Source organism: Cyprinodon variegatus, unplaced genomic scaffold, assembly GCF_000732505.1.
Source record: "Cyprinodon variegatus isolate N-32 unplaced genomic scaffold, C_variegatus-1.0 Scaffold38, whole genome shotgun sequence".
Classification (NCBI taxonomy): Eukaryota; Metazoa; Chordata; class Actinopteri; order Cyprinodontiformes; family Cyprinodontidae; genus Cyprinodon; species Cyprinodon variegatus.
Genome location: NW_015150491.1, coordinates 307,880 through 320,659, shown reverse-complemented (window position 1 = coordinate 320,659; position 12,780 = coordinate 307,880). Strand labels below are relative to the sequence as shown.

Below are 12,780 nucleotides of genomic sequence, written 5' to 3'. Positions count from 1 at the left end.
AGCCAACTTGCATCTCAGAGGATGAAGAGAGCACATCCAGCCTAGAGAGCACCTACAGTGTATAAAAAAGTCTGAAAAAATTTAAAAAACGAACTGCTGGAAATTGTTTTCCAAAGCTGAAGATGTTTCACATCCCATCCAGAAAGCTTTTCTAAATTAGAAATGTCTGAAATAGTGTTTGATGCGTGTAGTGTGGCCCAAACAAAAGCCTTTTTGTGGCTTAGAAAACATGCAAATTGAACCGAAAAAACAGGTCCGTGCCTTAGTAATGGTAAGTCGTTGAGGTCTTTGTTATTCTGCAAAACCCAACACTGGCCCATGCCTCTGAAAAGGGAGTTGTTAGGTTGTTTTTGTCCTGGCTAAGCAGGTGAGATTTTTTGGTCTGGTGTATTTTGTGTATTTTAAAATAGGAGGGGATAGAATTAAGAGAGCCGTTTTATTGAAATGAATTAAATTACACATTTTTCATAAATGTGTTTAATATTTACAAATACTAATATATTTTTTTTTGTTTTTTTCCAATTATGTTGGATTCAATTGCAGTAATCCTTTCTTTCTTTCTTTCTTTCTTTCTTTCTTTCTTTCTTTCTTTCTTTCTTTCTTTCTTTCTTTCTTTCTTTCTTTCTTTCTTTCTTTCTTTCTTTCTTTACTGTTATTCAAATTTTACTCTGGTAAATTAGTCTTTAACCGGAAATAGTACCGCTGTATTTAAACCCTTGACTACCGTCTCACAGGTTAGACCCCCCCACCCCCCCTTGTGGTGTTACATGTTTTGTTCAACTACCTGGTTTGTTGCGCTGATAGGGCGCTTCTGGGACAAACTTACGCGTCTCTGAATTCCCTGACAACGTTTTTTAATTTGCGTTTTAAGGGGGGTTCTGTATTATTTTTCTTTGACTGTGTGATTTATTTATAGGAGAAAGGAAGTCGGGAGGTTTTATTTTTCTGTGGACGAATAATTAACCTGACAACTCAAGCACTGCACAGAGGAGCAATGATCTGAGGAGCTGAGCCAAGGAAAGGAGCGCACCTTCAACTAGTACAAGGGAAACACAAAAGTCAGACCTGCAATTGTTCTTTTTTAATTTATCTTCATGTTTTTTTATGACATTTGAACTGAAGAAACTCAACTGCAATCATGCTTGGAGCGGAGAGCAGAGTGGAAAGCCGGCTAAAGAAGCTGGAGTCCATGATGAGGAATCCACAGTCGGCTCTTAACTTATCAACCCTGCTGGTGAGTGAGCAACATGCCCTGGGGGCCCCACACAGGTACAGGCGTGAGACCCAGCAAACTGCGCGCATACTTCTGAGCAATTATACTCTTGAAAGACGGGTCCCCTAAACATCTAAACATACACTGCTGTAATAAACTTAGGAAAAGTACAAGCTAAGAATAAACTATATATATATATATATATATATATATATATATATATATATATATATATATATATAAAGCCTGGTTAACATCAGTTGAACACTTCTATAAAAGCTTATCAATCTAGGGTGAAGAGAAAAGCAGATGGAGCCCCACCTAAATCCAATGTTCAGCAGCTTCCCCTGCATGGAATGCAAAACTCCCTTTTTACACACTACACCACGATAGTGTTTGGATGAGTCATTGTGATTCGTTTCAATTGGGGGCAATAAACTAATTGAAAATGAAAAGGTCTTTAAGGAAATCAGTGGGCTTGGCAGAAGCCTGTTACATGTTCAAAGTAAAGAGCCTGCAATATTTAAACAAGCCTGCTGGTGTAACTGGCTTCTGCCATGACAGGTTTTGCATACCAAAGTAAAAGCCTGGGGGTCTGATTCTACCTTGCAGAACCATGACTGATAAGTCTGGATCAACATGCATTTCAATCTACTTGTTAACAATATTTTACAAAGCATATATGATTGGTTAGAAATGTTTAATTAAGAGAAACATCTAATTTTGTAATTGATTTTCTTAGAGGAAGATTTTTCACACCTGGAATCTAGAAAACACTACTGTTATCTGTGCGTTTAGGTCCCTTGATTTACAACAAGTATTTACAACTTTCAGTGTGTTTTATTGGGATTGGATTTAACATTGAAGCACAAATTAGCATTTGATGCGGAAGGAAAACGATATGTGGAAGAAACCCATAAGAGGATTTGTTTACAGTTTTTCAAACGCTGCTTATGAACACACATCAGACGTATAAAAGATGGTGCTTTGGTAAAATTAGATCAAAAGCAAACTTTTTGGTCTACATACAAAATGATTCTAATGGAAGAAAGAATCACACCTGAGTACTCTGTCTGAAAGCATAGGCACAGTGGTGGTACTATCATGCTGAACTCCATGGTAACAACTCATAACATACTATACTATCTAGGCTATAATACAAAGGTTTTGTTCCATGTCTCTTCATTGGCTGGAATTCCAAATTGGTAAACACAGACGGATGTAAAATAAAAAGAAAAAATTAAAACTATCTGCTTTTTTTTAAGGTTTGTAGTTCAGCTTGACAAAATTTTGAAAATTCCAAATGCAAATGAGCACATTTTGTTTAGGGTTTATATTTGGGGGGAAAAAAACTGGAGCTGTAGTCATTATTAGAAAAACGGTAACCAACAAATAAGGGAGCTAAATGTGAATTTGTGATCACTCCACGTGTGAAATTACAGAATTGTGTCTATTGTTGGGGTTGATGACTCACAAGTAAAGTCATGTAAAGCCTGTGATAGCTGATATCTCCAGCTGGGCTCTTATTGCTGCATAAACGGATGACTCAAATGACCCACATATATACTGCTCATCCTTCAAAATGTTCAATATATATAATATTTTCAGCCAGAACCGGCTCCCAAATTTTAAGAGCTTCTGTGGGTTAAAATAACAATGGCCACCATGCTTCCTAATGCTGGGGAATAACAGGCAGGAAGCTGGAGTTATTTCCTAGAATTGAGTTGGAGATAATTAGCCGTGACCTCAGCTTACTGGTTCCTGTGTGTCTACAACTGGTTTCTGTTTTGTATAGATTTCTTTATTTTATAGTAGAGAGTAAAATACAACTTTTGATCCCTGTTCAGGATATCTTTAAATGGATCATTTTCACTTGGGCAAAAATTATTTATAAAGTGAAAAAAATCGGTTCTCCCTCAGGACTTCCTCCAGTTTATAATGGGGGATGCCATTAAGCTGTAGGGGAACTGGGTGTTTAAAGTTTCCTGCTGGACCTGTTGCCCTGGTGACCTGATTTAAGATGTGCATGGATGTATTGTTGGATGAATGTAACAATAAATTAATTTTTATTAAAAAATATTTCCTTTATAAGGGAGCTTATTCAACAACTAAGACCTATTTGCTGGAAAGCAAAGTTGTTACTTTGAAAATTAGTCATATACCCTGACATATAAAACATACTCGAAATAAATGGGTTGCATTACCAGTTGTGTTTGTTGCTTTGGAGTAAGCAGCATGTTTATATCTTTACCCAAAATAAGCCAAAAAAATATATAAAGGCTTTTGCTGTTTAATTTCTTAGTGTAGGTGGGGTGTTTATGTACAGTACTTGTCTTACTGATTTGGTGAACATGTTGATGGCTAAAGGATAGCAGAAGCTTTTTGTTGTCAACAATATTCATGGAGCTCTGAACACTGTAGACACTCTTTTTATTAATTCAATTTTATCATAAGGCTTTGGTTATGAAATGCACCCTAGTGGTATCACTTTGCATACCCTACGTCACAGAAAGAGTATCATTTTTAGAACACGCAGTCCGTCTCCACCGGATCATGTTTGGATTTGTCCAAATTCCTCGAAAATGAACCATTTGGATCCATTTTTCTTTTCTTCCTTATTAGGATGACTGCTTAAACGTGTTATTTTGCTACTCCTCGGCGTTGAAAGAAAATGTTCAACATGCATGGTTGCAAACAGCAGAAATGCACAAAGTGGGGTTAACATTTCCTGAATTCTGTTTTCCTGCTTTGACAGCATTATGCCTTTACATGTCTCCAGGGCAGATGATACAATGTACCACTGTTGGAACAAGTTTGAATTATTAATCCGACTCTATAGAGCTACTGGATTATAGACTATAAGGACGTCCTACCTAATTCCTTACTTTCATTGGAAATGATTAAAGTCTCAGTATTTAAAGCACTAAACTACAGGTATGAGATTAGAAAGAAATCAGTTGGTAAGCTTTTAATAGACACTACAGGTTCATCCAAAGTTGCCAATATGATGTATTCGTGAAAAAGCCTGGCTGAAAAAGTTCGCTGAAATCTATAGCAAACTTAACCATATTTATAATTATCCTTTAACCTTTATAAATAGATCAGCTGAACCACCAACTTTGCTTAGCTTGGCCTTTCCTCTGCCTACATCTCCCAGAATGCTGTGCAGTTCTGGATCAGAGTTCTATAAAGTTATAAATACTTTAGTTAGTAGTTTTTTTTTTTATCGATATCAATGAGGAGTCTATTGCAATACATATATATATATATATATTTTGTTCCAGCGTCTGAACCACTCTCACTGTAGAATGACTTTTATTGTTGACTTGATGACAGACTGAACAGCAATTTGAAGTTGGTGAAACTAATTTCACCCCTCCCTGCTCATACTAGGCAGTAAAGTGCCACATCATAGCATCTTGCTCATTTGATTGAAAATGTATGATGTGAAGCACTTCCTTTTTTCTTCTTCATATTTTAAATGGAAAGTATAATAGAACATGTCATGCAAGTTAAGGAGCGATTTATTAAACTTCACTGGTCAAAAACGGAATTAATTTGCTCTTTAAAATAAACTATCCTACCCTGAATGCACCCCTGTTAGCCAGAACAACATTTAAAAAATTAAAATAATTGGAACCGGGGCAAAAACTACTGGACTATTCAGTCACAAATCATAGTCAGCAGGACAGTATTAGGATTTAAAAAACCAATCAAAGATTTTTAGAGATTTACAGCTGTTTGAGTTGTTTCTAAGTGTAGCAAAAGGTCACCCATCTGTTTACCAATCAATTGTTTTGGCAGTAAGCCAAAAAAAGAAGAAAAAAAAAATCTTCCGTCCTACTGCCAAGAATGTGTGTAAACTTTTGTTAAATGATTTTCTTTGGTCAAATCAGACCAAACTGACATTTTGAGTAAAATACATTGTTAGTGACTCCTGCCATGAAATGAAGAGGTTAATTGAAAAAAAAAAAAAAAAAAAAAAAAAAAACTTGGGAATTTGAGAATTTCAAACATCATGAAGGATCATGGATGTGGGCAATTTGTTTTCTCTTAAAAAGACAGCCAGAGCCTCTTTATATTGTGCCATCTTTGAAATCTGATGGCTAGAAAATCTCAGTTTTTATTGGGTTTGTACAATGTTCCAACATTTATGAACAAATTTAAAATAGGGTTTTTACACACAATTGTAAATAAAACCTTTGTCATGTACATTGGTAATACACTGTAACATACTTTTTTCCTCTCCCCTATTTACATTGCATACAATTATATGTAAAACAATGATATTGCTGTCTAAAGGGTTGTTTAAAATTCAAGACATAAATTTGACATGATTTTCAACAATAATGTGTCACACTGTATAATTTATTTTTTTGATTACATTTTTATTATTATTAATATAATTAAGCCAGGAACCCATTCATTGCATTATAATAGATACATTATTATAGTAACTTTTCTCTTGTGCTGCTTTCATGAGATGATGGGTTTAGTTGAAGGAGCTGGCAGAGTTTTAAAATTTAGTCCATATAACAGACTCTACATAATGCAAGCATTATGTGAGCATTTGCACTTATTCTGCATTTCTTCTCTTTAATTAATCATGTTTAATAATTATTTCATTACCTTTGTCACTGCAATGAGGATTAAATAATGATTGAACATGAATAACTGTTTTTTTATGCTAATCACTGAATTGTTTTGCTACGTACTAAAATTTAAAATATCAATAAACTTGGCTTGTCTTGCCTGTCCCACAATACGATCTACTCCATGTTGCCATTTCGATCAGGGTCTTGATATTTGGATAACATTTTTTTTTTATACTTTTGGTATGCACTCTATCTTTACCTGTTTCTATAGATTGGCATCTGAAGAGGTCACTATAGTGTCTTGGACCACTGAAAATATTCATGAAAACAGTTAAAATTGAATGACAATCATTTGTATATAATGGAATATTGCTCTAATTGTTTTAGGAAACCTTTAATAAGGGTAATTAAATAGCTTTGAATAAATCTGAGCTCAGGCTTTGAAAGGAAAGGATGTGTTTGTGACAAGATGATTCTTGAAAATCATTAAACTGCGTCATCTCTGCATAGTTAACATAGAGGAATATTACTGCAGCTGTAAAGAATATTACTGCAGCTGTCAACTTTATAATTTCCTTGTTTCTGTTGAACATGTTTAATACATCTGCAGACTTCCCTCTCCCCTGCAGCTACACCACAGTCATATATATCCTAGCATATACCCACTGTGAAAAATGATCACAGATCTTTGATCGCTCACACTGAATCCAAACCTCCAAGCGCTTTGTCCTACAATAGCTTTTGAGCCTTTAGGTCTATTTCTATCCGTCTGCGGTGAGGGAGATCTCCCCTCGCCACTGCCATTTAAAGGTGCAGAATTGTTCCACACGTCCCTGTTCACCCCTCCCCCACCACCCACCCACCCATCAGTCCCCGAACAAATAGACCCATGGCTCAACTTCCCTAGACACACGCATGCATGTTGGATGACTCAACTTGACCCCTGTTTGGGGGAACAGAGGGTCACTCTGCATTCTAACCCCCCCTCACCCACCTGCCCAACTCCCTTTCCAGCCCCTTAAGGTTTTGGATCACAGAGACATTTTGGATTTACATGCAACTTGAAACCCCTAATTTAAGCTCTGATGACACCATAGAGACCCCGGCTGTTAGTCAGATGCTCCTACTAACCCTCTGTGTTCAGGCATAGAAACGGTCTGAATGTTCTGGAAGTAAATCTCATGTGATTAGTTTTATTTTTGACATGACATGTCAGATGTGTCTATTGACTATTTTATACTGCTGTATTTATTTTCTTCAGTTTTTCCTCTCTCGTTTATCATCAACTTGGAGAATTTAGTTTGCAAAAGTGTTTCCTCTACCTTTAACTGCCTTGTCCATCTATTTGGTTTCTATAGCTGTTATCAGCTAAAAGAAGGTCATGGTTACTCAGCTGCCCCATTTTTATTTTCAGCAGAAGAATAAACACACAAAAAAAAGCATAGATGTTAAAGCAAACATCAGAATTAAAACATACAATGGTTTATTTTGAGCTTAGTATTTTTTTGGTGTTATAAAGTCTTCAACAAGAATATACATGTTGTATAGTTTTTCACGTTGTATAGGAAAGGGGCAGAAAGCTCAAATACTTAACATAAAAGATTCAGTTTAAAAAAAGTCCTCTCAAGGTACTTTTTAGAGACAGTTCCACCAAATCATACAGGCAGATTAGCTACATGTTTTCTATGTAAAGAAACCCATTCGCTTGCCTTGTTCCATTGACCGCAGCAATCCATCATACCATGCAGCAACAGTGGAAAAGGAAGAAAAAAAAAGCTTCCAAAGAAACCTTCATTAGAAGGTTCAAATCAGAACCGAAAAAAAGGAACATAGAAGCACTTGTCAGAAATTGTTTTTATGTTAGAAAAGATAATGGTAAACTAGCTCCATAGATACCTCTGTGTCAAACTTTCCTTTTTGAATAATAATAATATTATTTGAACTTTATTAATCTCACAGTGGAGAAACTAATCTCTGCATTTAACCCATCCCCTTGTGGAGCATTGGGCTGCCATTGTGTGGCACCCGGGGAGCAGTGTGGGGTTAAGGGTCTTGCTCAGGAACCCAGAGTGCAGGCCTTGGGGATCGAACCAGGTACTTGCAACCATCTCAGCGCACTGCTCTAACCACTAGGCCAACACCCCCCCAAGTAAGATTTAAAAACGTAATAACTAGTGTCATCAGACTGCAACACATTTTTTATATTATTAAAGAAGACTTTGAATGTCTTATGCTTTCTTTTAAAGCCCTTTAAAAGATCCAAATAGTGTTCACCTAAAATTCCTGCAGCTCCTTCCGTGTTGCTCTTGTCATCTGGGTAGCTTCCCTGACTTGCTCACCTAAACTTTAGGTTTTGTGTCCAGGATTGTCAGTAATATCCAGTTCTTGGTTATGTTGCTGTTGTGCCATATTTTCTCCAGTTGAGAAAGACTGCTGTCATCATGGTCCTTGGTATATTAAATAACCTAAAAAGTGTTTTGCATTCTTCTCCTGACTAATACTGATGATAGGATTCTTCTTGTACTTTGAAAGCTCCATACAGACCATGTTAATTTGTAGTATAAAAATGTATTTCCTTTAGTATGTTATAAAAGTTAATCAACAGTAGAGAAACACATTAGCGAAGGGGTTTAACATATTCTATTGTTTCACAGAAACCTATTTCTTTTGTTAAACTGCTCTATTTGTGAGATAATTTGGAAGATGAAAATTGATAACCTGAAAAAGAGAAAATGTTTGTTGTAGTGCACAAAGGTCTTCCTTCTATGAACACATATATTTGTAACATGCTAATATCAGAATTTTAAGAATATGCTGTTACTGAATTTGTACTGGTTTGCAAAATGAGTCAAAACTGGCAACTTTGATATTTAGGGATTAAATTAGGATTTCCTGTTTTCTGTCTAAGTTGTACTTAAAAAATGTTTTCATTTTTATTGTTTTGTCTTTCAGGATTCTATGAACGCTTTAGCTCATGATCTCAACTACCCTGTGCTGCGGAAGAACAAGAACATTGAGGCATTTCTGAAGAGATGTAAGAGCTCCTCTGTTACTGTTTAAACCTCTTTTGTTTCAATACAGCTGCTATGGTGGAGTTAAAAATGCTACAGAATCTCTTCTAACAGAAAATTAAGTCGCTATAATTATTCCTCTGCACTTCCTGGGCACGTATGTTTGTTGTATTTGTCTTTTTTAAGTGGGGCAAATGCTTTTTTCGGGGGGCTGATTGGTCGATACTTCAGGCGAAGCCGTGAAATAACATATTGCTTTTATCCAGAGGAAATTTGACTCAAGCAAGAGTTGAATTTTTTTTCACTCAAGTAAAAGTGAAAAGTAGCAATTCAAGAACTGACTCAAGGGTATAAAAGTATACGATAAAATGGCTACTCAAATGCTGGTTAATTGTTGGTTGGTAACTTCTGATATAAGGTAGAAACTTCTGCAATCAGACAGAGTAATGTCCAGGTTCTGGCTTTATATAAAAAAATACTAATGAATCACATGATTAAAGCATAACATACTCATGCATATGAAACAATTTTCAAAATTAAACTATCAACATGAACTTATTAAATGAATCCTAGAAGCAGCTCTTGCATATATGTTAAGAGAGGAAAAGAGGTTCAACCTGTTTTCACCTAATTTCCAAATTACTCAAGTTACTCATGGTTGGTAGAACAACCAGAATATGTAACCTAGCTAGAGTTGTTATACACTCACATGTAAAATAAAAAAGTTCTGTAAAGTACTACTAATTCTAAAAGTAAATCTAGCTAGTTACTAGCTATCTCTATGTTTACAATAGATATATGTCCTGAAAGTTCATCTTGGCCACGTCTTTCCTGGCTATAGAAGGTATTAGATGTAAAAGATGTGACTGTCAAAATCTAGAGGCCTGCGTATGTTAATAATGTCTAAACCTGTAGGCGTAGGATACCCAGAGGGCGAGGTGGTGGTTGCAAAAATTGAAATTAAAGTTTTCCTTAGAATTTCAGTCATATTTCCAGTTTACTTTGTGCAGTTTGAGGAATCAGAATGAAACTAACTGAAAGCGTTGTAGATGAAACATGCTGTGTATTAAAACTTGGAACATGATTATGAGAACAAAGCTTAAGACTGGTTTTAATTTGTGTTTTGCCTTATTTTCTCATTCAGGTTTTCATGTAACTCAAAAAGACTTTTGCTTAATTTCCTGGAAGATATTGTGCCCCATAGTTCCACAAAAGGTTTTACTTATTTGACTGACATTCCCTTCACAGTATTATAATGTTTAAACATAATATAACTTTGTCTGAAAGAAAAACATAGCAAGTATTTTGTCTGCTGTAAAAATACATTTCGATTTTTTTTATAGTCATGTATAACGTGTTATCCATACGTTGATATATTCATTTTAATTTGCAGACTTAATATAGTGAATAGTTTTTAATATGAATTTGAATTCAATGAATCAGAAATATGTAGCATAGACATCTGCAGAATTTAGTTGTTTTTAACACAAGACATATATTAATTTCTCATTATAATTCAAAAATGATGATATGACTTTTGCAAATGTAAACATACTTTGCAACATATGATTACTTTATTTGTCCATGACAGTCGTTTCAAGTTTTATGAGGTTTAATGTTTCCTCTTTTTTTTTTCCTTTTTTTTTTTATTTAATATCGGTGGAGTTTTAAACACATGGCAAAATAATTGTTATACGTTTGTACAGGATTCTGTTTTATCCATTCTTGTTAGTCTTCCTGAATTTTTTTTATTTTCAATATTATTTACATATATTGTCTGAAATGAAAAAATAGATCATAAGTTTTAGCCGTATTGTCCAGCCCTAAGCCGATATAACCTGTTGAATATAACTTATATCTGCAGTGCGCTTTTCTGCTTAAATAAAATACTGTTTGTTGATTTCCATCAGATTTTGAAAAATAATGTTAGCATAACGCGATGCATAGTTGGAGTTCTTTTAGTATCTGTATTCTGTATCAGCTAGATTTGTCTGTCCTGCCCAAATAATATTTCAATTGCAACAGTAGGCTGAGAAAGGCAGTGTACTCTCTTCTCTGGTCACTTTTTAAAACCTATTCTATTTTATTTAAAATTTAAATAATAAACTATTATGTTCAAAACCACTGCTTCAGACCTCAAAGAATCAAATTCTCTAAAACCTCCTGTAAGATGATTTTTAACGGAGGTAGTAGTAGATTAAGGTTTTTTTGCCTCCTATCTGCAGATGAGAAGCTGGTGAACGAGCTGCGGGAGCTGCAAGTCAAGCTTGACGACTTTGAGAAAGTGAAGTTGATTGGGAGAGGAGCCTATGGAGAAGTGCAGCTGGTAAGAGGTTTCACAGTTGATGTGATTTACTCCTCCTTTGTTGTGCTGTTTGAAGTTCATATCTCTATTAAAATATGACAATTTTTTCTGCTTTTCCTGAATTGTTTTAGAACCACTAGAGGGAGCAACAATCAAGACAAATTACAGACAGAATTACAAGCTAATCTGTTTTATACATAGAACTGATTATTTTTTATGCAGTTTTCTAATAGGGAACCCTATGCTTAAAGCCGGCAGTCATATTTTCTCCCATCTTAACCTAATGTTTTAACTGCCTTTCTCCTGTGCTTGTAGAATCAGGTATCTGATAAGACTTTGGGATGTAGGGACAGGTCTTGACAGGCCCTGTGTGGGGTATGAATATGTAGTATGGTGTGGGGGTACTTTTGTGTTTAGTGCATGTGTAAACATGTCTCTGAATGGGTGTGTACAACCCTTACCGCTTCAAGTTAAATGTTTTATATGCTGTCATTGTAACATAGAAAACCTTTTGTTGTCATAGTCTTTGAGCTGATGTTATACTGAAAATTTACATTACAGCATAATCTCCTTTCTTCACCCCTTCCTACCATCCCCATTACCTTACAAACAGGTCCGTCACAAGGCCTCGAAGAAGGTTTACGCCATGAAGCAGCTCAGCAAGTTTGAGATGATCAAAAGGTCGGAATCGGCCTTCTTCTGGGAAGAGAGACACATTATGGCATTTTCCAACAGTCCATGGATAGTTCAGGTTGGGATGTGTATGTTTTTTTTCCCCCCTGCATGTAAAGCGTCATCTAAAAGTGTTAATAATATCTTACATTTTTAAGTACGTTTTTTGGGTGCTATAAGATAAAAATGATAAAAGCACAAGAAAATCAAGGCTCAGTGATCAGGAAGAAAAAACGCAGTTAAAGGCTTGTTTGAAAGCAGCAGGAACGTGTTGAGCCTTCAGCTGGTCGTAGAGGAACATCTCAAAGTGAGGGGTAGCTAAACAGAAGGCGCAGTGATCCACTGTCTTCTTTAAGGAACATCGTCTTCTTTTACTATCCGATTATTAATGGATTAATCAGAAAGATAATCAACAGATTAATCGATTTGCAAAATAGTCATTAGTTGCAGCCCTAGTTACAACAACAATTTATCTCATGTTAGGACCTCTGCATGCCCACATTTAAAGGAAGGATTTATTTATTTATTTATTTTTTGAAAGATCATAACCTTTGCATGAGAAGTGGCTTATGGAAGTTTCAGGCTACTTTTGTCAGTGTTTGCAATATCAATAAAGGAGGCCCCTGGATGTATTACAGCTTCTGGATAATCTTTGGAGGAATCCCATTGTGCAAGGCTTTATCAAAGGCATGGGACAGTTTCTTTGTATCACTTGAAGCTGAGAGAGATGGAGTTTGGAATTATTTTTAAGATAGAAGAAATGGGTTTAAAAAAAAAATGATGAGATGATGTTCAAGTCTTTCGCCAAGTTTTATCAGTGTTGATATAGGGGAGGGAGAGAGGGATTTTTTTTTTTTTTTGACCGAAGATGATGATTGTGGTTATGGGAGATGACTGGACATGATAAGGGCTGCCAAAAACTATGGTTTTGGTTCTGGGTGTGTTCTTATGTACGTCTTTTAATCTTTAACATTTTCATGTTTA

At 35.5% G+C, this 12,780-nt stretch overlaps 1 protein-coding gene across 4 annotated transcripts in view; it reads left to right on the top strand.

The window, feature by feature from the left end:
• The first annotated feature begins 777 nt into the window (after positions 1–777).
• Positions 778–12,780, top strand: part of LOC107081643 (rho-associated protein kinase 2-like) — a 43,172-nt gene continuing 31,169 nt past the window's right edge. For 3 of the 4 annotated variants that reach the window (XR_001481104.1, XM_015369815.1, XM_015369817.1), the window contains exons 1-4: positions 778–1,234; positions 8,761–8,842; positions 11,045–11,145; positions 11,738–11,875. Coding sequence is in view for 3 of the 4 variants with exons in the window: in XM_015369815.1 (XP_015225301.1) it covers positions 1,139–1,234; positions 8,761–8,842; positions 11,045–11,145; positions 11,738–11,875 (417 nt within the window). In the remaining variant the exon portion in view is untranslated. The remainder of the gene's footprint in view (positions 1,235–8,760; positions 8,843–11,044; positions 11,146–11,737; positions 11,876–12,780) is intronic. The other variant, XM_015369818.1, reaches the window with a different exon arrangement.